Raw genomic sequence first — 25,884 nt, 5'->3', positions numbered from 1 at the left:
GGTATTGTTATTGTGTCTTTGTTTCTTATCCGTGTCTACCCGAATGTTTGATATTCTGTTGTTGTGTTCCCTTCTTACCGTCGTTGGCGCCACCCTAGTCGTAAAGTGAACTCCTAGAACCTAACTGTAAGGCCCGTTTGAGCCAAGAGAGGGCGTGTAGGGCATGAGAGGTATAAGGTTGGTTAGGGTATGTGTTACGAAATGCAACGGTTGTGAGAAAAACATGATAACTGAGTGTTGAACCTAGGATAGTATGGATAAGTTGTGGAGATCGAACTCCTCTATCAGCTCTAGGATTAGTTGTCCTCTTGATATTGTAAATGAAGAAGATCACACTATTGATGATAATGAGTTGATCCCTGATTTTCGTAATTGGAATATTCCTGAAGTTGATACTAAAACTGTTTATAAAACTAGTTTTGTTGAAAGTACTTTTCATTCTGCTTACAAAGCCAGAACTGTTGAACAAATTTTCTCTATTTCAAAAGTTCATGAAAAATGCTGTTTGTTCACTAAAAGGAATATTAATGACTTCCTTGCTGCTAAAAAATTTATATATATAGATGGCATGCAGTGCAATTCTTTATGCCCTCCCACCCCAACCAAAAAAGAAGAAGAAAAAACTATTGATAAAATTTAGTGTCTCCCTATAAGCAAATATTTCTTCTTCTAAATTGAGATTTTTATCTCTACCTAGTGGCTATCAAAATTAACTTATGAATACATTATTGGTGGAACACAATTTAATCAATGGACAAAGTTTAGTTACAAAATTGATTGTAGCCTAAGATTACAACATCCTTTAAAAAAAAAAAATTAACATTATTATATATTTTGAAAATCTAACCGTTAAATTGTATGTTCTTTACGCTCTTAATACACATGTCAAATCTTGTGCCAATTGGATATTATTTACTATATTATCTATAAACTTATATTTAATGTATAATTTTAAATTATAAAAACTTGCAATTTGAACAATTTATTGATGACATAGTTATTAATATTGAATTTCTAAAAATTTTGCAAGTATGGGTGATAAAAGAAGAATATGTAATCTAATGATGAATTTGTCAAAATTCACCTTCAATAAAAGATATTGAGTAAGGTTATAGCCTTAAGTTTTAACTACAAAATTAGTTGTAGACATCAAAATTGGTTGTAGCCCTAGGGCTACAACTTTACTCAATATCTTTTTATTGCAGGTAAATTTTGACAAATCAATCATAGGATTACATTTTCTTTCTATATCCTTCATGCTTGCAAAATTTCTAGAAAATTCAAAATCAATAGCTACGTCATCATCAATAAATTGTTTAAATTGCAAGTTTTTGCAGTTAAAAATTATGCATAAAATATAAGCTTATAGATCATATAGTAAATAATATTTGATTGACACAAAATTTGACATGTATATTAAGAGCATAAAAAAACATGCAATTCAATGGTTAGGTTTTCAAAATATATAATATTGTTAATTTTATTAAATAAAGTTGTAACGTTAAGTTACAACAAATTTTGTAACTAAACTTTATTCTCTTAAAATCTATACTTATTTAATATATTAAAATGATAACCCAACAAATATTAAATCAGTTCACTCTCATTTTGCACCAAGTATCCTAAATTAGATTTCATATCTTCAATATTTTGGTGTCAAGTGTCACTTTTATTTAAAACACTTTTATTTAAAATTAGTCATAGCCCATTGAATTATTTTAATTTTAAACTCAATTACAAATTTCCATTTAATTTCCACATTATTTAAAAATACTTCAAAACCATTTAAAATTATTCTCAAACCATTTGAAAATTGAAACTTATCTATATTCTCTTAAAAAAAAAAAAAAACTTCCATCAATGAAAGTAAAAACCTCAATAAAATTTTACCTTGTTCTAATTATTAGTGTGCCTTTGCAATAAAGTTTCATAATTTATTTGAGAAGTATGATAAATATTAACAAAAATCATTATATTGCGATCAAAAGATTATGTTAAAAAGTAAAAATCTAAGTATAAACATATGTCTACAAACTATTTCATTTTTTCCCCCTTTTTGAATATATCAATCAATAATGACACATTTGCATATTCTACCAAATGATAAAATTGTATTGCTTTTCAAGAGTTGCCATTTAAAAAAAAAAAAGAATATTATTAACATTAAATTCAAGTATGAACATTTTATATGTATCTAATTATTTTATTTTATTTATTACTAGTGGGAGATAGGTAGATAGGGTTGGAAGTTGTAACCACATATATATGGAGCATGTACTTAGTTATATTTTCTCGAATGTATTAAACACAAGAAAATAAGTCAATAATTTTTAGAAAATGAGTCATTTAAAAAAATTCCATCAAAATATTTTTAATTAGAATGAAAAGAATTTCATTCTAATTCATTTCTTGCAATTTCCTGATAATTAAACACTAATCTAGTCCAACAATTTCAAATCAACAAAGATCACATTGTTTCTAAATTCTAGCCTTCTATTTGGCTTTCAATCACAGTGAATGTTATGCCATCAATCAAGAAAGATAAAATAAATTCCATAAATTTTAGCCAAAATCTCCAAATTCAAACTAAAACCCAAAACCTAGATTTACTAAACCCATATTCAGTGTTCACCACAGCCCAACTGCCAAACACCACAAATCCACCATGGAGCCCGGACCATGGCCACAGATTGACCGCAACTCCTCTAATCTAGATTTCATCATCTCAAGCCTGATTCATAAGGATCTAGCCTCGTATTGTCGCTGCATTGAGTATGAACTTGTTCTTCATGTTGCAATCGGCGAGAGTACATTCCAATTGCTTTTTGACAAAGATTAAACGCTATTGATTGATTGGGTGGATGACTTCTTCATCTTGGATCTTGGCCTTCACGTTGTTGATCATATTAGAGCTTTCCACCTCCAAATGGATGGTCTTTGCCTGTTAGGACTTTCACAAAGATCAGCTTTAACAAAAAAGGGATGGACCTTTGTAAGAGAAAAAGTGAGAGATTTTGATTAGAGAATGATGGAAGAAGACAAAGTTGATTCAGTGGAGATGAAGGGGAGTGGCTTGGTGGATCTGGGTTTAGAACAAAAGATTAACCACTGAGAGAGATGAAAAAAAAGAAGAAAAAAAAAAGATTCATTCGTGTTTTTAAGTTTTTGTGAGGCTGTGGGTTTCCAAAAGAAAAAGAAAAAATAAAGAAAAGGAAAAAAATTGGTACAAAAAAATATACTATATATTATTAAAAGCATATGTGGTATTTTTTTTTTTCATTTATGTGCTGATGTGGCCATATTAAACACTCAAATTTACTCACATTAGCATCTAATTTAATATTTTAATATTAGACATGCCAATTGTATAAACCGTTTGCCAAATAGACATTTTTGTTAGTGAATTAACAATAGGAATCAAATTGAGTGCAAGTTGAAAATATTAAGGACCAAATTGATTGCTATTAAAATGTAGTGATCAAAATGGTGTTTTCGCCAAGATTCAATTTACTATACAATCTATACTTATTTAATAAAATGATAACTCAACAAATATTAAATCAGTTCACTCTCATTTTAATTTGCACCAAGTATCCTAAATTAGATTTCATATCTTCAATATTTTGGTGTCAAGTGTCACTTTTATTTAAAATTAGTCATAGTCCATTGAATTATTTTAATTTTAAACTCAATTACAAATTTCCATTTAATTTCCACATTATTTAAAAAACTTCAAAACCATTTAAAATTATTCTCAAACCATTTGAAAATCGAAACTAATTTATATTCTCTTTAAAAAAATTCCATTAATGAAAGTAAAAACCTCAATTAAAATTTTACCTTGTTCTAATTATTAGTGCGCCTTTGCAATAGATTTTCATAATTTATTTGAGAAGTACAATAAATATTAACAAAAATCATTGTATCGCGGTCAAAACATTATGCTTTTTTTTTTTTTTTGGGATCAAAACATTATGTTAAAAAGTAAAAATCTAAGTATAAACATATGTCAACAAACTATTTAATTTTTTCCCCTTATTGAATAAATCAATCAAGAATGACTCATTTGAATATTCTACCAAATGATAAAATTGTATTTCTTTTTAAGAGTTGCCATTTAAAAAAAAAAATGAATATCATTAGCATTAAATTCAAGTATGAACATTTTATATGTACCTAATTATAGTTTTATTTTATTTATTACTATTATAGGTAGACAGTGGAAGATAGGTAGACGGGGGGTTGGAAGTTGTAACCACATATATGGGGCATGCACTTAGTTATCACTTTTTTTTTTTTGAGAAAGCACTTAGTTATCACTTGAACCCATATATATATATATATATATATATATATGAGTAATACTATAACGACAAACTATTTTATAACATTTTTACAAATTGTTGATGTGGTGAATTTCTTATTGATTTTTATTTAGACCTATCATTAACATCATTTTTTCATTTATCAATAACCACTCGCCACATAACAGTTTGTAATTTTATTTTATTTTATTTTTTGTAAAAAAAGTTTGTATCTGTAGTATCACTCTATACCTATTGTAGTTATTTTTAAAAGAAATGTTATATCTACAATATTTTCACAATACTTTATAATAAATCTTAAATGGTAGATTGTTACAAACGGTTATATGTGTGTCAAAAAGTGATTTAAGCAGAAAATTCAAATTGAAACCAATAAAAACTTACCACCTAAAATTTGCTATGAAAGTACTGTGTAAAAATGTTATTAACGTAAAATTTCTCTATTTTGAAGGCTAAAGTGCAAACTATACTTAGAAATTTTAGAATTTCAATCTTATCTTTGAAGTAACTTCGTTCATATTTTTCATTAAGCAGCACATAAAATTACCAAAGTTGTTTACTTTATCCAATAAAATGATAATAACATATAATTTTTGTGGCATAAAAAAAAAAAAAAAAACTTGAAATAATTAAAGAATTAAAGTTGCTTTGATGAGATGCCATGTATTGCGCCAATAAATTTACTCAATGGTTAGGATTAAAAACAAGGGTATTTTTTAATTTTATTTTACTCAATACGCAGGGTATGTGATTCTCAAAAACCATTTAGATAAAACCCTAGTGAAAACAAAAAAGTATCGCCGGGGCTAGCTAGGCTCGAACTCATACTCGCATGCGTTGTTTTCTTCTTATAGCTCTATCAACACATTCCTTTGGTCACAATTTCTTATCTCCTCTCACTACTCTCCGTTCCGCTCACTCAACCCTATCCCACGCGTTCACGCGCCGCCCCCCCTACACGACGATTCAAATGGAGGAGACTCTCCGTAAAGCCCTAGCCGAGAAGCAATCGGCCGTGGATTCACAAGGCAACGCCGTTCGTGCTCTCAAGGCTGCCAAAGCCGCCAAGGCCGATGTTGATGCCGCAATCGAAGCCCTCAACGGGTTGAAGCTCGAGAAGGCCTCGATCGAGAAGCAGCTCCAGGCTACCGTCTCCGGCGGCGGTGGCGATGGGTCGCTCAACAGGGAAGCTTTCCGGCAAACCGTGAATAACACGCTCGAGCGGCGGCTGTTTTACATTCCGTCGTTCAAAATCTACCGCGGCGTTGCTGGGCTTTACGATTACGGGCCTCCCGGTTGTGCCATCAAGTCCAACGTCCTCGGTTTCTGGCGCCAGGTTAGCTCAAAGCTCAAATTCTTTGTATCTACTTTGTCTTTGTTTTGAAACTAGCAACTCAGGGCTTGGTTATAGCATAGATTACTTGAAGAAGTTTGTGCATGAATTGCATTGAGAATACATTGTTAGGATTTGGGGTTATAATGTTGAGCACAGAAGACACACACTTTTATATATGTTAAAGTTTTCCATGATATTTGAATTGCTTATTACTTCAATCAGTATAACAGTTTTTTTTTTTTTTTTTTTTTTTGGGTGTAGTGATGGGCTATGTAATGTGATTGATGGTGTCAATCAAATCCAATAAAACAGTGTTTTAATTATGAATGTTGATGTATGGAGCTTGTAAATTCATAATAAGTTAGGAGTTAAAAATGAGAGAGCCTCCTGGGTGCTTAGCCTATCATGGTTACCCGGTAATTGGTCCTAGTGGGTGGGGTCAGTTGCCTATAGGAATTTTATTAACAGTCGACATGCAACTAATCTGAGTAAAGTTCTCCTTTGTCATCACAAGAAAAAAGAAAAAAGAAAATTGGTGAGTACAGTGCAGGCTAGTGGTTAGAGTTTGGCTCTCGGGGGTTTAGTTTTTCGGAGTATTTGAAGGTTTGGGGGAGTGGACAGAACATAACCTTTCCATTTCACTTGTAATGGTTCAGTTTTTATTACAGTCTGCCATGTTATTTAAAATTATTTTTAATGACATGGTACTCAATATGCCACTAGATTTAGAATATCCAATTTGAACCATGAAGTGATTAGCATCAAGTGCTGCAGGCATGGTTCTGTTGATCTTTTGTTGTCTGAACCAAACGAAGTTTTGAAATCTTAAGCAAAGGGGAGGGGTGAAGAGATGGATTGATGCACAATGCACCATGAATAAAGCATGCAATATTGTCATTTGTTGTATCTACATGTGTTTTCAAGTTATAAGTCATCATTTTCATTTTTTATGACCTCAGCACAGCAATTTTACTTGAAATTTAACCATGATGGAACTTTTTTGCTAGCATTTGACCTAGATTTTTTAAGATTTCATTAACGAACCAGTGTGAATGATGACAAACTTAGAAGTTGTGCATTTATGTCAACATTAAACATTCCTATTGCAAAATTAGTTCATTCATATTTTAATTTTGGGTTTTGTTTGCAGCATTTCGTGCTTGAGGAGAACATGCTGGAAGTTGATTGCCCATGTGTCACACCTGAGGTTGTCCTGAAGGCATCTGGGCATGTTGATAAATTCACTGACCTTATGGTCAAGGATGAGAAAACGGGCACCTGCTACCGTGCTGACCACTTGCTCAAGGACTTTTGCAATGAGAAGCTTCAGAAAGACCTTAGCATAACTGCAGAGAAGGCAGCAGAACTGAAACATGTACTTGCAGTCTTGGATGATCTCTCATCTGAAGAGCTGGGTGCAAAGATCAAGGAGTATGGCATTACAGCTCCAGACACAAAGAATCCACTGTCTGATCCGTATCCATTCAACTTAATGTTTCAAACATCGATAGGCCCATCTGGCTTGAGTCCTGGGTGAGTATTTGGTAGACATGCCTATGTTCTTAGGAATTATTTTGTCCCTACCAAATAAGTGGGGAATGCACTCACAATGAGGACCTTTTTTTGTAGGGTGGGGGGTGTTTACATCTGATTGTATTAAACTCTTTAGATTCTTTTGATTGACTTTTATCATCTCTTGAATTTGTATGCAGAATTATAAGTACTTACCCTTGGAAGCAGAATTATTAATTATTTCATTTTCTGCAGGTATATGCGTCCTGAAACTGCGCAAGGCATATTTGTTAATTTTAAAGACTTGTACTATTACAATGGTAACAAGCTCCCCTTTGCTGCAGCTCAAATTGGTCAGGCTTTCAGGAATGAGGTAATTCTCTCCCTAAAAGTGAAAAGCATTTAACAAATGAGGTAATTCTTTCAGAAATGCGTTTAACTTATTTTTCTAACAAATTGCTTCTAACTTTTACTTGTCAAATAAAAAAAGTGAAAAGCTGTTTCTGTGCATGTTGCGTGGGCTTATGCTAGTATTTCTTTATGTAAATTGCTATATTGTGTGGAACTGAGAATGTTTCTCAATTCCTGTTACCTGGGTCTTGAGTGTCACAGAGAGAGAAAGAGCTAATGTGATTTTTCATATGGGCAGATTTCTCCTCGCCAAGGCCTTTTGAGAGTCCGTGAGTTCACCCTGGCTGAGATTGAGCACTTTGTAGATCCTGAAAACAAGTCCCACCCAAAATTTTCAGAAGTCGCTAACTTGGAGTTTTTAATGTTCCCAAGAGAAGAACAAATGTCTGGCCATTCAGCAAAGAAAATTCCACTGGGTGAAGCAGTTTCAAGGGTTGGTTTGAAGAATATCTGCTTTTTTCCCCCTCCTTTTTGGTTTCGTTTGGCTTGGCTTCTCCTCTCTCAATTGCTTGGTTGCATTTTTTTATGTGACAATGCTGTGGTTAAATGTTTCTAGGGAATTGTCAACAATGAAACTCTCGGCTACTTTATTGGGAGAGTATATCTGTTCTTAACTCGCCTTGGTATAGATGAAGACCGTTTACGGTTCCGGCAGCATCTCGCAAATGAAATGGCCCATTATGCAGCTGACTGTTGGGATGCTGAGATTGAGAGTTCCTACGGATGGATTGAATGTGTTGGTATTGCAGATAGGTCTGCATATGACTTGCGTGCTCATACGGTAAGAATTTGATTGGTATTATTTCAGGATTCTTACAATTAGACAGTAAACTAGATGTTTTTGAAAAATTATATGCTCCAATCACTTTAATGATGAGATGCCATGATTTCTAAGAATAAAATGGATAGTTTGGGTTCATTTTGCCACATTATTGTTCAGAAAGCTTGCTAATGTGATGTGAACCTTCATTGTTATCATAATAAGTTAGTTAATGCTTTTATTTGCAAGCTGCTGACAACGTATATTGTATCAAGACATTGTACCATTACAACATAGAAGAAAATGCTAAGGATGTATCTACTTTACTTTCTGGCAATAGTGATGCTATGTTGTTATGGAATTTTGATATTTGATCTATGACAGGATAAAAGCGGTGTTGCGCTTGTGGCTCAAGAAAAATTCTCGGAACCTAGAGAAGTGGAGGTAATCCTTCTGTTAATTTACCATACCCACCATCATCATAATTAGTACTATAAACATGGGTGCATTACTTTTGTCACAACACAACAAGAAGCTCTTTTGAGTACACCTGCTTGAAAATTGCTTGACTCATGGTGTATAATTTCAGAAACTAGTCATCAATCCAGTGAAAAAAGAGCTGGGTCTTGCATTCAAGGGGAACCAAAGGATGGTGGTTGAAGCTTTGGAGGTATACAGTTCAGTAGCCCTCTTTGGTCCTGGATGCCATGATTTTCAGAAACTGTAGAGCTGCATTAATGTTGATCTATTATTTGTTTTATTTTTTTGTGTTAGGCAATGAATGAAAAAGAAGCTTTGGAAATGAAGGCCACTTTAGAATCCAAGGGGGAGACTGAGTTTTTGGTGTGCACACTTGGGAAAAATGTAACTATAACAAAGAACATGGTCACAATTTCAAAGGAGATTAAGAAAGAACACCAGAGAGTTTTTACACCATCTGTGATCGAGCCATCTTTTGGCATTGGGAGGATAATATATTGCCTCTATGAACATTCTTTCTACACGAGGCCAAGTAAAGCTGGGGATGAGCAGTTAAATGTTTTCCGTTTCCCGCCTCTTGTTGCACCTATTAAATGCACAGTTTTCCCACTTGTTCAGAATCAACAATATGAGGAGGTTGCTAAAGTCATTTCTCAATCATTGACTACAGCTGGAATCTCACATAAGATTGACATTACAGGTATTTCATCTTTCCACTAATTTGTGAATATGGACATTGGTATAGGGGCATTTTTCTCACGCTTGACTGCATATGTCAGTATATTTTTTCTTCCTTTTAATCTGTTTTTGTGAGCTGTAATCTCTGCCAATTTTAAGAAGTATGAAACCAATGATTTGTGTACTTTCATCAAAGTTTTTAGATAAAGTTACCATCTAGAAATCCAGGTGACTGAAGTGTGTACTGTGTAAATGTATATACCTATCAAAAAATAAAAAGAAGTCTGTACATATATAAAATTTTCTCTCTTTGGGAGTAAGGCAACAGGGGAAGCACTCGAGGGTGTCTCTATTGCCCATGAAAGTTAATTTTCATGTGATCCGTATAGCATTTAAAATTGTTAGCGTTTAAATTTACATTGAATTTCAACAAGTTTATTGAATCAGCCTATTAAATTCATCTTAGGATTTAAACATTAGTCATCATTTCTTTCTTTATCATTTGGCAATGACTGCATTTTCTTTACTCTGTATTGCAATAACATCAATCACAATAGAAAGGTAATTGTTCGCCTCAGAAAATGATAAGATGGAGGACTGCCTAATGCATTTATATGTGGAATGTTTCTGATTGTCTCAATGTTTGAATGATGTTTACTAGGGACATCAATTGGTAAACGATATGCAAGGACTGATGAACTTGGGGTACCCTTTGCAATCACTGTTGATTCAACGTCCTCAGTGACAATCCGGGAGAGGGACAGCAAGGATCAAATCCGTGTTGATGTGGAACGGGCAGCATCAGTCATTAAGGAGGTGACTGATGGACGGACGACATGGGCCGATGTGTGGTCTACTTTCCCCCATCAATCTTCTGCATCCGCTGATGATGAATAGTGAGGGCCGAATAATTTCCAATTTGGAGTTCTTACTCTTTTCTTTTTCTTTTTTTTCCTTTTTTGGTAAGTGGAGTTGTCTTGCATTAAAAAGCCTATAATGTTTTTGTTTGGTTTTTTTTTTTTTTTTTGGGCGGGATTGGTTACAACCAATTAAAGTGATACCAATTTTTAAATCTATTCAGCTAGACAATTATGTTGTAGCTACTCCTGGAATGCTTGTTTTGCATGAAAAGAGTAATGGTAGGGACAAAATATGTCATAACCTATCTATATATATTAAAAGCCAAACTTAGAAAAAATCAAATTAGATTCCAATTGAATTCTCAATTTTGCACCACGTACATCCATTTCTTGCATTGTTGTTAAAATTGAGATGCAGATTGTACAATCCTATGATCCTACAATATCAAATCAATTAGGATTGCTTAGGGCTGAAGACCGATGCTAATCGCTGGGTTTGTAGGATCATATGAACCTATAATTCGAAGTCAATCTTGCCTTTTATTTAAACTAGCTTGTAACCCCGTGAATGTGCATGGATATATATAAAAAATATACATTAAGATACATAATATAATTCTTATATATATATAATATAAATATTATTAATAGTTATTTTTATATTTTTTTTAACTCTTTAAAAAGTCTTGTATGAATATTATTATATAGAAATGTAAGTTATCCATTTAAAAAAAAAATTATGTTCATTAATTCTAGATTTTTTGGTTTATGTTCACAATAACTCACTTGGATTTTATGATTGCAATATATATGAAAAGTAAATGAAAGCAATTTAGAACTATCGGTTATGGCAGTAATCTGTCCAAGGTAGCGGTAGCAACAAGTAGAATAATGAATATAAAACTGAAAATACTTGTTATTGAAAGTAGAATAAACACTTACAGTTGTAGTGAATACAAGATCTCAACAATACAAGTTAACAGTTACAAAACTTGAACTAGTCCTAGTTACAAGTCCTAAGGGAAGAAGTTCTAAGGGAAGAAAATTCTATAGTAAAAACTTGTCTAAACTTAAGGGACAACTCTCCTTAAATAGGCAAAATTTCGGAGTGAACAATGTCATGAACAGTAAAAAGTAAACAGTGTCAGTGGATAATAATCCGTGAACAGTAAAAGTAAATAGTGTTTTTTTCCACTTTTTTTACTTAAAAATCAGCTGAAATTTTTTTGTCCTTTTCTTGGTTCAAACTTTTTCAGAAGAAGCATGGCAATAGCAAGATCATGAAAGTATGAAAGCAATGTATGTAGATTCTTTCTTTTTCTTTTTAAAGATTTTTTTAAGGAATATCTTTGTCAGACGCATAAGATTGGGATCACTTCATAATATATATATAATGGGCCTTTCTCATTATTATTCTTGTCGTAGGCATGTGATTATTCTCAATTGCTTTTGTGTTTTGCTTATTTTCTTTGATTGATAACCATGTGCTCATTTGCGTTCGATTCTTTGTATTTTTTCAGCACTTCGCCACTCTTTTCAGTGTTCTCATCGCCTCTCTATTATATGGCTTTTATATTTTTCCTGTTGGGTCTTTGGTTATGGGTTATTGTTGAGTGATCTCTACTTAGTGACGGAATCCCAGCTGCCCTTAAGCATTTAGTAGGACTTCCAGAAAGAGAGGAAGCTCGAAGATGACTTCACCGAATTGATTAATAATGCCAAGCTGTTGGGAACTTGTGATTGTGATTAATAATTTCTACATCATAATTTATTTTGACCCAGCCAATAGGAGGAAGTCATTTGGATAATCTTGGAAGCTTGAGGGCTGACCAAGCTTCAAGATGAGCCTCATAGGATTTGTTTATATCTCTTGCAGCTTTTCTAAGATCGGGAATGTGACCTACAAAAAATGGTTAAACTTCTGATTCTCCAAATGTTTGAGCAAAGAAGGACAAAATTGATCTTCCTTGAGAATTTTGAGAGATGAAGCAGGGTAGAGCAAACATTTTACCATAATGCGTCAAGATTAGGTACTAGATTCATGGATGCAAAAATGTGTATAGTATCATAAAATACATAAATACATAATAAGATTTATAAAAAAAAAAATTATATATATACATATATAAAAAGTATATATATGACTAATGGCAATATTTTTATTAGAATCAGCTAATGATTAATTTAATTATTACTTATGTAGTAATAATTAGCAAAGCGAGTTAAATAAATCAAATTATAATATGTTCATAACATCCATGTTCAAATTGATTAAATTCAAAAGTGATAGGAAAATTTTTGGTTTCAAACATATTTGGAGCTATTTTACTCCAACTTATTATGTGATAATTGAAGAAACTATCTATGTGTTTAGTTACCGAACTTTTTTAATGAGTCATATGATTTGTTTAAATAATAAATGTGGATAGTTTTATAGTTTGTCACTTAATAGGTTGGAAAATATAGTTTAGAACATGTTTGGAGCCAAATTTGTCCAAAATGATAATTAATGACATATAATCCAAAATAATTACTTTCTCATCATTAATCACAATCACAATCATGAAGTATCAGGAGTGAGATTCAAATTTTGTAGGAGACAGAGAGAGGAAAAAAGATAATGGACATCTTATTTTTATTGACTTAATCTAGTCCAATAATTTGTGTTAAAAACAAAGCTAACATCTTATTGGATTCTAATCAAAGCACAAATTTTAACAAACAAAACACAATTTAAACTCTCATGATTATGTATCGTCCAACATGTACTATTCATCTTATATGCATTTGTATATCATACAATTCATAAATATGGTCGATACATAATTTTTTAAATTGATACAATACATATATATCGTATTATACTCAAAATTATGACTTAAATGAGAGCCTCTTTAAGTAATGTTTAAGAACTATAATGATAAGTTGTTTTACGACACCAGAATGAAAATTAAAAACAACATATTAGTATAGAAATGTAAGTTTTTACTTGACATCTCAAAGAGCGGGAAGTGCAGTATAGAAATAGATTATTAGATTGGAGTTGGATTTGTTGAGAAGACTGTAAGAGTAGGTGTAGCGTAGACTGTAGGGTGGTGTATTGATGTTTTTACTAAGGTTCGACGTTCTAAGGGAAGATGGGTCTACATGTGTTAGATGTTATGCTCTGTTTGTTTCAGTGATGATATTTTTTAGAAAATGGGTCATTTTCAAAGAAGTATTTTCTATAAAACTATAGAGTTGTTTTTCAAAAATATTTAATGGAAAACAATCTCTAAAAATAAGTTATACTTTTTATGTTGACCAAAGATAGTTTTTCTTTGATTTATCTTTTTTATGCTACCAAACACTGAAAAATATGAAAAATTATCTTTACACAAGGTTTTCCTTCAAAACAAATAGAGCGTTACGCATATTAAGTCTTCCTCTAATCTTCTGGTCATTGCTTGTATATCTTTATTTGGCAGAAGAAACTTTATTAAGTAGTATGAACATTTCATGCATATCTAATTGTAGTTATCCATAAATGTTTTTTTTTTTTTGGGTTCAAATGATAAATGATAGTTCAATGGTAATGGCATCATATGTGATAGCATAAAGTTTTGTCAAGTACAAACTATTTCATACACATACTCACGGATTGGATGAAAAATAGCTCTAAAAAACTGAATTTCATAAACCTCGATAGATAGCCATCTATCGAGATAGCTGTCGAGCCACGGGCTGAAATAGCTTTTAAACCTCGATAGATGCTAGCTGTCGAGCTTTAAATCCATCACTTCATTACTTGATTCTTGGACAGACTTGCATGGCTTTAACACTTGGACTTGAAACCTTGTTTCTTAAAGCATTAAACACATCCTAGATCTACCCAATTACAAGTAAAGTGCATTTTGTCAAAGGATTAGCCAATTACATAAAATTTTGACATATGTTCCTAACATTGAATCACATATGTCCTAACAATGTGTAAAGTGGGAAAGAAATGATGACAACCCCACTAATGAGAGACTATAAAAGAGGGGAAGGGGTCAACATGGGGGTTGGTTGGAAAAAGCTGGGGAGTGAGAAATAAAGAGAGAAACACTTGGAAACACAGGGGAACAAAGGGAAATCAAAGGAGAAACTGGAGGTAAGATTAGGATAAGACAAACCAGGTGAAGTTTTGAGGCCTGACTTGTAGGATAGTGATATAGCCCACAATAAAATAAATTGAGGCCCAAATACTACTACTTGAAGAGTTTTGGGGTACCACAAAATATTATTTGTATTTATTTATTTAATTTTTTTCACTGTGAGAGCATTGTCCTATGACAAGGTGTACTCTTTGGGAGTATGCCTCGATCAAGTGGGACTAAGAGATAAAGGGTTGGGAGTCATCACATGGTGTAGGTTTAGGAACCAACTTGAGCCTCTTGCAGAGGCATACACACCAAACATTAGGTCCAAAGTTAAGCTACAGCTTGAGAAAGTGTTATGCAGCCAAGATTGCTCGACATATTGGCTGGTCTCCACTTATGTGTTGATAGACCATGTTTAAATAAAATTTTTATTAAAAGAGCTCTAATCAAATCCTAATCACACACAAAGTTTTAATTAAAAAAAACACATAACATGTTAAAGATTGCATTTGCCATAGAAAGAACCTCATTTAATCCCACAATGAAATTAGATTCAACCGCATAGGAATTAGAAATCATATTAGACAAACAATGACATATTTCAAATACTACCTTATATGACAAAAAAATTGACTAAAATAAATATAACAAACAATTTATCAAAATTAATTAACATAATTATAGGAATTCAAAGTTAACAAAATCACAAAACATGGGAAGAAACAATCAACTAAAACAAAGCAAAATTAACATGTTTAATCATGTATGCATGATCGAAATCTCGTGTATGCAATCTCGATGATGCGTACACATCCTAATACAGAAACTTGAAGTTTACATTTTAGATTGCACCATTCGAAAGTCCAATACATAAACTAATCATTTTAACATCAACCAGCACTAAGAATTAAATACAAGTAATCTATGATCATATCAACAAATTGAACAAAAATCATAATCATCAAGAAAAGTACATGTGAAAATTGCTACACGTTAGAACATATAGACTTAAAATCTAAGGGCATAAAACATAGGAAAAAAAAAAAAAAAACTAAGAATGAAGCAAAAATAAATTCATGGTCAAACTAACATGCATCAAAGAAAAGACATAAGCGTCATACAAAAAAAAAAATAAAACTTGGACTAAATTAAGAGAATCATATGGATCTTATTTAACAGGGGAAGAGATCAAAGAAAGAAAACTCACCTTGCTAATGGATCTAGTTAGTTAAAAGTTTGAACCATTTGATTAATTGTAATAACATAATTTTAATGTTAAGTGGTTAATTGTAATAGCATTCTAAATTGTTGCTTGTATTGCATAAAATTTTGTCAAGTACAAACTATCTCATATAAATTTAAATTCTACACAAAAATTTACGGTCACTAACAATACTTCGCTTCAATACCTCTCTCTCTCTCTCTGTGTGAAAATGAGGGGATAAGATGGAGTTACTAAACATAATCCGAAAGACTGAAACCTATGTCAAAAGAATCACTCTAACAAATTTTACTTCGCTCTTAAACAATATCATTCTTTTTTCAACATAGCTCCTGTTAAATCCTTTTGCTATTTCTTTTTGACAATTTTGAACCTACATTTGAAACATTATTACTGTTTCAAAGAGAGAGGTAAGATAAAACTATCGTGATCAAACTATTTAGTGAAAGAAATAAAAATAAAGAGAGAAAATTAATTGGAAACTTGGGATAAATAGTAGGTGAGAAAATGAGCAAAAGTTTTAATTAATTATAACAAATTGATAATAAAAATCTCTTTAAATATTTTTCTTTATCAGCATAGATTCATTAAGAGAGAACACCAACCTTGAACTAATTGGGCTTATGAGAGTCCACAAAAATTCAAACATTCAAACAGGTTATTAGTCTTTTCGAACAGACTCAAGCAGATATACTAAATGGGCTAGGTTGGGGGAGACCTTATTCCCAGGAAACATACCCCAGTCCCAATTTGATTGTGGATCAATGGGCTTCTATATAGGCATCTTCCCAATACTCTCAAGTGTAATCAAACCACAGATCATGTGGAAGGTGCGTTTAAGAAGCGAACAAGATTATGGGCCTTGTGGCCAAGCAAGAAATGCTATACCTATATTCACAAATATTTTTACAACACTTTCACGACAATTCCTGAGTGACAGATTGTTATTAGTTGTTACTGGTAAGTTAAAAAGTAATTTCAGTAATGAATTCAAATTAACACTAGTAATAACTTACCACGTAAAATTTGTTGTGAAAAGTTCTGGAAGCACTTCTCAAGATTATGGGCCTTGTTGCCAAGCAAGAAATGCTATGCCTATATCCACAATATTTTTACAACAACTCCTGAGTGACAAATTGTTACTAGTAAGTAAAAAAGTAATTTTAGCGATAAGTTCAAATTAACACCAGTAACAACTTACCGTCTAAAATTTGTTGTAAAAAGTTTTGAAAGCAGTTCTCGAAAACTTTAGCCCTTCTCTACCAAAAACCACGAGTAATTATTTGCACAATCACATGATATGTCATACCAATATAAAAAAAATAGCCTAATACAAAATTTAACTATTTCGCTTGATTTTTAAAGGTTATGATATATTTTTGCATTAGGTAGTTAGTTTTTATTGCTATGGAGTGCCACATTAACAGTATATTGAGAATATTTTACACAAAAAATTATTATTTCTTTATTTTTTTTATTTTTTACGAGTAAATAATTTAATGAACAAAATAGATGAGCAGATCAAATTTATAAGTATAGGTAAAACTTATGTATAATTTCTTAGGTACTATTATGTCTTAGGTTCTTTAATTAAATCCAATCATGTGACCCCATTAACTAATACAATATAAAGTACATTATGTTTTATCAAAAACAATTTAATAAAAAAATTTAAGCTAAGATATTGTATATAATTTTTTAAAAAATAAATTTTAGTACCAAATCCACCTCAAAAGAGTTACTTTCATTGATATTTGGTTCTGATATATTATCTTTATTTCAATATGTGAGGAGTTATACATTTCTATAAGGAGTGTGAAAAGTTAAAAGCATATTTTTGTCATGGAGGCTTACTCTCTTTTCAACACACACACACACACACACAAAAACCCATATATAGATGCTCAAGAGAAAAAACATTAAACGAAATTTTGAGTTCTCATTTATGTCCCCATTCTTTTATTTGAATTAGGTACACATTGGAATCATAAAAATATGTATACTATTATTCCTTTATATTTTTCCCCCTTCTTAGAACATTTTCTTTATGTGGGGACCGGCCCAAAATAATAGGCTGGCTGGGCCCTAGGCTCGTCCAAGAACGAAGCCCATCCGAGGAGACATCGTGGCCCAAGCAATCCTTATTTAGGCCCACTGGGGCAAAGAGAACATGTCCGAGGAGTAATTTCTCCTCGGACACTGCAAAATCCAGATCAAAGGCGCGTCCAAGCCACTACAGTCCATCTTCTAAATACGCAAAAAGGAAGGAAACCCGAGATATCTCAGCAAAGGCTGCCACCACCACATTAAATGCATTATAACTACTCTCCTGGCCGCATTAATGAAGAGAAGACCCCTGAACAATGCTACCTTGGCTACTGCAACTCACAAAGAATTGATAGGGGTGTCTGATGGGACAGGTGCTCAAGTAGGGGTTTGGATGATCAACAAGTGTAAAGCCCAGATGATATGAAAGGGCCTATATAATATGTAAAAAGTCCCCCAAGAAGGAGGACGGAGAAAAAAAGGAGAGAACACTGTAGAGAAATCTTACTGCATTAATCTGTGTCTATTAATCAAGTTTTATGCCTTATCATTTGTGAGGGACCTCTCTTTACGGGGGCATTTTTCATCCTTATTTCTGTATTCCCTTAACCCATGCAACAAACCGTTTAAGCTAACTGAAAATAAGTTCTTTAGCCCATACTCTACAAAAAAATTCATTGTGTGGGACTTCTTGGGCCAAGACTTGACCGACAAGGATTGGGCCACCAAAATTGTGCCCCTACACTTTACATGTTGGAATTCAAAAATAATAATTTTTAGCTCTATTTTGGTTATGGCTATAAAAATGCAATACTTTTCATTTTATGTGCATCACATAGTACAAAAAATAGCAACATGGAACGAAACTAAAAATGATTTAATTGCTTACATAACATTTATGTTTAGCAAAATATTTATGTTTAGGTTTAAGAACATGTTTGTTGAGAGCAATTCACTTTAAAGGTACACTCAGTTAAGACTTTTCCCTTGCCATTCACAACATAGAGGGATATGACTATATATAAAGAGAATTACCACCATTTAAACGTAACAAAAATGACAAGTGTTTGTCTTGTTTGGTTTAGTTTTTTGTTTTGTTCTAATATATTGTTAATGTTGAACGCTTAATGTGTTAATTTATGTGCATTAAAATTAGTTTATATTAGTGTTCAATTTTTTTTTAATAAATAAAAAATTTAAGATTATAAAAAAAAATTGAAAATCTTGATGGTTAATACAAATAATAAAATATGAAAAATTAAAATATTGATTGTGATAATTTAATTGTTGAATATGTCACTATCGTGCTACAGTAGGCTTACATTGATACTGTAATGGTATAAAATAACATGTCTTAACAAGATAAACAATGATACCAACCAAAAACAAAAAACAAAAAACCCACATAAATTGTCTTTATGTACCTTAGCAAAGCCTATATTTATTCTATAGGCAATTATATTTCGTACGTTATCCAAAACCCCATTAATGCAATAATTCTACTCCAAAATTTGAAAATTTCATTTCTCTAAAATGGGGAGAGGCCCAAACTCCCTATTCATACTCCTATGAACACTTGTCTTTTTAATAATTTGTTAAGGTCGTCTTAACGCAACACTCAATAGGTGTTAGGAAGAATTTATTAGTTGCCTTGGATTTTTTCCAGTTCTTGGGAGTAGTTGCCACTCTATCTAGATAGATTTGGTATGGGGTAGACATGAGTGGCTAAGAAAAAAAGAAAAGTCTAATACTACTACATTCCCCTTTCTTTGTAAAATATCGTAGGTTCGTGATGCAAGGACGGCGCAATCAAACAAAAACTCAAGAACTTATGTTTCAACTTTTTTTTTCTTTATCTTCTAACACCTTAAAATCATTTGCAATGTATACGAGATAGTTTGACACATTGCCTAAGCCTTAGTAACAACCATCACCGAAATTTCAAGAATCTATGCCATAACAAACACATTACACATTCTCCATTTGCCCCTCCCCCATAATAATAATAATAATCAAAACATAAAGAGTTAAAATCCTAAATAAAAATATGTTTAAACATATTTGTGTGTTCGTAGTCTCTTTTATGAAATACAAATGTGCATGAGGTTATGCAATCAAAGCCTAAATTTATGAAATATAAATGTACGTAACAACAAATGTATCTAAAAAAAATGACATACAAATGATTCACACACGTTATGGGCATGTTTAGAGAATCTTCATTTTTTATATAAAATATTATTTGTAGTTATTTATTTAATTTTTTTCACTATGAGTGCATTGTCCTATGACATGGTTTACTCTTGGGGAGTACGCCACATTTAAGTGGGCCTAAGAGGCAAAAGGTTGGGAGTTGTCACTTGGTGTAGCTTTAGGAACCAACTTGAGCCTCTTGCAAAGGCATACACACTAGACATTAGGTCTAGAGTTAAGGTACGGCTTGGGAAGGTGTTAAGCAGCTAAGTTGCCCAGCCTGTTGGCTAGCCTCCACTTATGTGTTGATAAACCATGTTTAAATATAGTTTTTATTAAACGAGCTCTAATCATATCCTAACCACACACAAAGTATTAATTAAAACACACACACACACACACACACACATACACCACATGTCAAAGATTGCATTCACCATAGAAAGAAACTCATTTAAACCCATAATGAAATCAGATTCAACCACATAGGAATTAGAAATCATATTAGACAAATAGTGACATGGTTCATATAATACCTAATATGACAAAAAATTGACTAAAATATATATAACAAACAATTTATCAAAATTACTTAAAATAATTCTAGGAATTCAAAGTTAACAAAATTACAATACATGGATGTACGTGCAAGTTAGATTTGAGTTTATATAGAGAAGTGAAATAAGTTATCTAATAGTACATCTACATGAGAAAGCTCGAAAAGATGAAAACTTTGACATGACACTCAAACAAGAAAGAAAGAAAGTGATGATAGGACATGAAAAAGACGCACATTTAAACAAGAAGAAGAAACTGATTACTAAAGCAATACCAGATGTACTTGGAAAACCCTAAAGAATGAATAAAAAAACCCAGTTTAAGTAAGAATGTAGCATTCTTGCTCTACTCAGCTTGTATTATCTGTGAAAAGAGATTAATTTCTTACAATCAGGTTATTTTCCTTTCCTACCAACTCTCTACTTTCTTCCCAAAATATCTACTTAGGTTCTTGCCCTAATAGCACAGCTGCATGTTCATCTTATACTCTGAGAAATATGGTTGAGTACAAGGACAGGTGTCAAGTCATCATTTTCTCTTTTAGACCTTTTCACAACTGTGATATTATCTACTGACTAGAGGATAAGAACTGCGCCAACGTGGCATTTGGACCCGTAGGTAGGTAGTTTTGCCTCTGCTTGGGAGATAAGTCTTGGTCATTGAGAGGGATATTAGGAGTACTGTGATTGATACACGTGTCTCTGAGGTGACTCATTGTGCATTCAACCAATAAGGGTGTCCTCATAACCTTTGACCTTGGAAAGTCATTATATTCCTTTTTGGTGAGTGCTTGAGTATCATGTTAGGTGTAAATTTCACTTCCTTCTCAAGATAGTCATGCCTTTAGCACAGACCAAGACAAAGTCTCTTAGCCAACACTTCCTCTCCCTTTTCTCACAATTGCTCCACATGTAAAATCCAGATTCAACCACTTATGCATTCTCCCATGCCTTAGTGGTGTTATGTACAATGGGTAGAAACATTCAATTAAAGCAAAGGACAATTAACATGTTCAATTATGTACATAGGATTGAAATCACTGTACACAGTCTTGATGATGCGTACACATCCTAATACACGAACTTGAAGTTTACATTTTGGATTGCACCATTCGAAAGTCCAATACATAAACTAATCATTTTAACATCAACCAGCACTAAGAATCAAATACAACTAATCTATGATAATATTAACAAATCAAACAAAAATCATAATCATCAGAAAAGCACATGTGAAAATTGCTACACGTTAGAACATAAAGACTTAAAATCTAAGGGCATAAACCATAGGAAACACAAACGAAGAAAAAAAAAAAACTAATAATGAAGCAAAATCAATTCATGGTCAAATTAACATGCATCAAAGAAAAGACACAAGTGTCAAACCAAAAAAAAAAAATTAAAACTTAACACTAAATTAAGAGATTCATATGGATCTTATTTAACAGAAGAAGAGATCAAAGAAAGAAAACTCACCTTGCTAATGGATCTAGTTAGTTAAAAGTTTAAACCAATTTGGTTAATTGTAATAGCATGATTTTAATGATAAGTGGTTAATTGTAATAGCATTCTAAATTGTTGCTTGTATTGCATAAAGTTTTGTCAAGTACAAACTATCTCATATAAATTTAAATTCTACACAAAAATTTATGATATCTAACAATACTTCACTTCAACTTGCACCTCTCTCTCTCTCTCTCTCTCTCTCTCTAAAAATGTGGGAATAATATGGAGTTACTGTAATTTTAAAGACTAAAACCTATGTCAAAAGAATCACTCTAGCAAATTCTACTTTGCTCTTAAACAATATCGTTCCTTTTTCAACATAGCTCCTGTTAATTCCTTTTGCTATTTCTTTTTGACAATTTTGAACCTACATTTGCAACGTTACTATTGTTTCAAAGAGAGAGGTAAACTATTTCATGAAAGAAATAAAAATGAAGAAAGAGAATTAGTTAGGAACTTGGAATAAATAGTAGGTGAGATAATTAACAAAAGTTTTAATTAATTATAACAAATTGGTAATAAAAATCTATTTATATATTTTCTTTATTAGAATAGATTCATCAAGAGAGAACACCAAACTTTGACTAATTGGCTCATGGAAGTCCCCATAAAGTCAAAAATGTTATTAGTCTTTTTTTCGAACAAAAACAAGCAGATATACTAAAATGACTAGGTTGGGGGAGGTCTTATTCCCAAAAAACGTACCACAGATCATTTGGAAAGTACAAGCAAACAAGATTGTGGCCGTGCAAAAAACTCTCACTATCTTCATAGCATTTTTAGAATACTTTCGTAATAAATTCTAAGTGATAAATTATTATTAGCTGTTACTGGTAGGTAAAAAAATAATTTTTATAGTAAGTTCAAATTAGCACCAGCAACAATTTACCACATATAATTTGCTGTGAAAGTAGCACTTCTCAAAAACTTTAGCCCCTTCTCTACCAAAAACCATGAGTAATTATTAGCACAGTCACATGATACATCATGCCAATAAAAATAAATCGCCTAACACAAAATTTAATTGTTTCACTTGATTTTTAAAAGTTGTGATAAATTTTTGTATTAGGTGGTTAATTTTTATTGGTGTGGAGTACCACGTTAATGGTACCAAGGGTATTTATGAATTTTACCCAAAAAAACATTTTATGTTTTACAAGTAAATAATTCAGTGAATAAAGTAGATGAGTAGATCAAATTTATAAGTATGGGCAAAACTTATGTGTAATTTCATATAGGTACTATTATACCCTAGGTTTTTTTAATTAAATCCAATCATGCAACTCCATTGACTAATACAATATAAAAAACATTAGGTTTTCTCAAAAACAATTTAATAAAAAAAACTTAAGGTACTGTAAGGGGTGGGTTTGAGCGCTCCTCCTATTGGACGAAAGGTCTCAAGCTCAACTGACCCAATACAATAAATTTTTAGAGAATGGGTTTAAGAACTAGATCCTAGTCTGAACCACAATCACTGGGCACGGTTAGATGTAGGCTGGGCAATAAGGAAATGGATTAAAGTATGAAATTTTGTCCTCGGGCGTTTCGTTCGAGGAACTTAATGTTCTTCTTCTTCTACTTTCAGTACTAGGTTACAGTGGTTTTCAAGACCATGCAGATTGACACCGCTTTCTCCTTTTTCTCTCCTCCTCCTCTCCTTTCCACGATCCCCCATTCTTGGAGGGCTTCTCACATTATATACTTCTTTTCAATCGATCTTAACCCTCCACTTGTTTATCGTGCAGGTCATCACTCGAGTGCTCGTCCCATCAGCCACTTTCCCAAACCCTCTGTGAGTTGTGACAACTAAAGCCGCACTGTTCAGGGGTCTTTTCCTCATTAATGCGGCCAGAACGTTAGTTGGGTGCATTCAATGCGGAGGTGACAGCTTCTCCTTGAATTGCTCTAACACCATACCTCCGTGTGTGTCATTCTGTACTCGTCCTTTCTTCTGGGGGCGCTCTGGGAAGATGCCTTTGATGGCGTGTCGTCCTTTCCCCCTGGGTTCTGGAGTGCCGAGGACAAGATCGTCCTCGACATCGTCTCTAGGACGTTTGGGCTTTCTTCGTACGTCCTCGGGCATTTTTCCCTCCTCGGTGCTGGCCTTGGGCCCAGTACAGAGTGGGCCGGGGTTAGTAAGTTCCTTGGCCCCACAGGTACAATAACTAATTAATTGTACATTTTCTCAAAAAAAATTGTACATAAAAAAGATTTAACCAATGAAGAATTAAAGATTAGTACCAAATTGACCTCAAAAGAGTTACTTTCATCGATAGTGGTTCTGTGGTATTATTATTTCTCTTTGCGTGAGGTTGAGGAGTTCTACATTTCTATAAAGAATGTGAAAAGTTAAAAGAAAATTTTTGTGATGGAGGCTTTCTCTCCTTTCAACATATTAAATCAAATGAAAACAACATACTCAACCATAAACAGATGCTCATGAAAAAAACAATTAAACGAAGTTTTATGTTCTCATTCATGTCTCCATTCTTTTGTTCGAAATTTTAGATTCTTATCCATTTACCAATTTGTTCATTGTAATTTTATCTTTCATAACAATATCTCCAAGAAACAATATATACAAAACACAATGATGTTTGACAATTTGTGAGTTGACGAAATTTTTTATAAAAAAATTGTGAGTTGACTTAGAATGAATAAATAGTAGATAATACTGGTCTCAATGCTCCATGTTTTAAGTTTGTTTTCCTTTGTGATCCGTAATTACATATAAAAAATAAGAAAGAAGAGATTGGAGAACAGGTTGGAGTACTCGAATTCCCATGTTGGAAATCAGATTTTTCGTTTGACCCACGAACATATCTATAAAATTCTTGGATCTAAGTCACTAAAATAAACATGTAGAGCAGTGTAACACGGATCCAAGCCATTGAAATCTGTGGTCACTTCTCAAATTCAACACTTTGTGTCTGTCAAGAAAGTTAGTAAAATTTAATTCTATAACATTTTCCTTTTGTTAATTTCCTCTAACATCGTGGTGGCATGGTTGACCTTGTTATAATGGCTAAGCCGTTTGATAGTATATACATATATTCTTTTAATTACTTTGGGATTTGTTAATTTATAGTGAAAAAAAACTTCATTTTTTAAATCACACTCGTCAATGTTGATTATTTATTGATCCCATTTCCACGGACAGAGAGTGTGTCTTGTCTGTCATCTTAATTTTGCAAATATTTTTTGCTTCCAACTTGTTACACAAAATACTTTATACTAGGGATAGGTCCTTCAATGAAAGTGTCTAGGGCTAGGCAAGGCATTCCTTGACTTGTGAATCTTTGTCTGCTTGGTATGACTTATTAGAGAGAGAGAGAGAGAGAGAGATAATAATAAATTTTTTTGTTGCTACAAAAAAGAAAAAAAAATTCATCTAGGGAGGGTTTCAAAGCTTGTCTCATTTATGAAATCAAGCTAAAATCATGTTTATTCAACTAGGTGACATTGAAATTGTGAAACCACTCGAGTTACTATGTTCCGAAACTTAGAAAATTTTGAATGTGCTAATAGTAAATTAAACATATTTTCTTGATTCAATAGAAACACAATGAATTCCTTGTTTTTGCAATGTGAGAACCAATTAAGTTTAAAGCACAGCACAAGGTTCGTTACAATAGGCGTCATAGGGTTCTTACCGTTGCAATAAAAGAGTGGGGGAGATAGTATTAAATGTACTAGTATTACAATGGATATGGAATATTATAAGCAAGCAAGGGTTAAAGTATTTAATTGAATCATTAATTAATTAATGGAAGAAAGTTTGACCGAAGAAAAAAAGGGTTCTATTTTTTTTATAAATGTTACCCTACTACTTTAACTTGTGCTTGAACTTTTGACATTAACAATTAACCCCTTG

At 32.5% G+C, this 25,884-nt stretch overlaps 1 protein-coding gene and 1 long non-coding RNA gene across 2 annotated transcripts; both read left to right on the top strand.

Annotated features, from left to right (window-relative positions):
* Nucleotides 1-5,093: 5,093 nt before the first annotated feature.
* On the top strand, nt 5,094-10,605 carry LOC126697251 (glycine--tRNA ligase, mitochondrial 1-like). The gene is made up of 9 exons (XM_050394158.1): nt 5,094-5,661; nt 6,812-7,194; nt 7,429-7,546; nt 7,823-8,017; nt 8,141-8,365; nt 8,729-8,788; nt 8,934-9,014; nt 9,119-9,524; nt 10,164-10,605. The coding sequence occupies exons 1-9, from the start codon at nt 5,158-5,160 to the stop codon at nt 10,397-10,399; spliced, it is 2,208 nt and encodes a 735-aa protein (XP_050250115.1). The 5' UTR covers nt 5,094-5,157; the 3' UTR covers nt 10,400-10,605.
* A 632-nt stretch (nt 10,606-11,237) lies between these two features.
* Nucleotides 11,238-12,478, top strand: LOC126697252 (uncharacterized). The gene is made up of 2 exons (XR_007646171.1): nt 11,238-11,661; nt 11,883-12,478. It is a non-coding gene; the product is annotated as an uncharacterized LOC126697252 (long non-coding RNA).
* The last annotated feature ends 13,406 nt before the right edge of the window (nt 12,479-25,884 follow it).

Source organism: Quercus robur, chromosome 8 (genome assembly GCF_932294415.1).
Source record: "Quercus robur chromosome 8, dhQueRobu3.1, whole genome shotgun sequence".
Lineage (NCBI taxonomy): Eukaryota > Viridiplantae > Streptophyta > Magnoliopsida > Fagales > Fagaceae > Quercus > Quercus robur.
Note: the sequence above shows the minus strand (reverse complement) of the source record. Positions and strands in the feature narration are given on the sequence as shown.

Excerpts from the sequence above, each read along its gene's own strand:
- LOC126697251 (XM_050394158.1), top strand. The coding sequence starts at position 5,158 with ATGCGTTGTTTTCTTCTTATAGCTCTATCAACACATTCCTTTGGTCAC. Across the intron at positions 8,366-8,728 it reads ATGACTTGCGTGCTCATACG|GATAAAAGCGGTGTTGCGCT; the intron begins GTAAGAATTTGA and ends GATCTATGACAG. Across the intron at positions 9,015-9,118 it reads TGGTGGTTGAAGCTTTGGAG|GCAATGAATGAAAAAGAAGC; the intron begins GTATACAGTTCA and ends TTTTTGTGTTAG.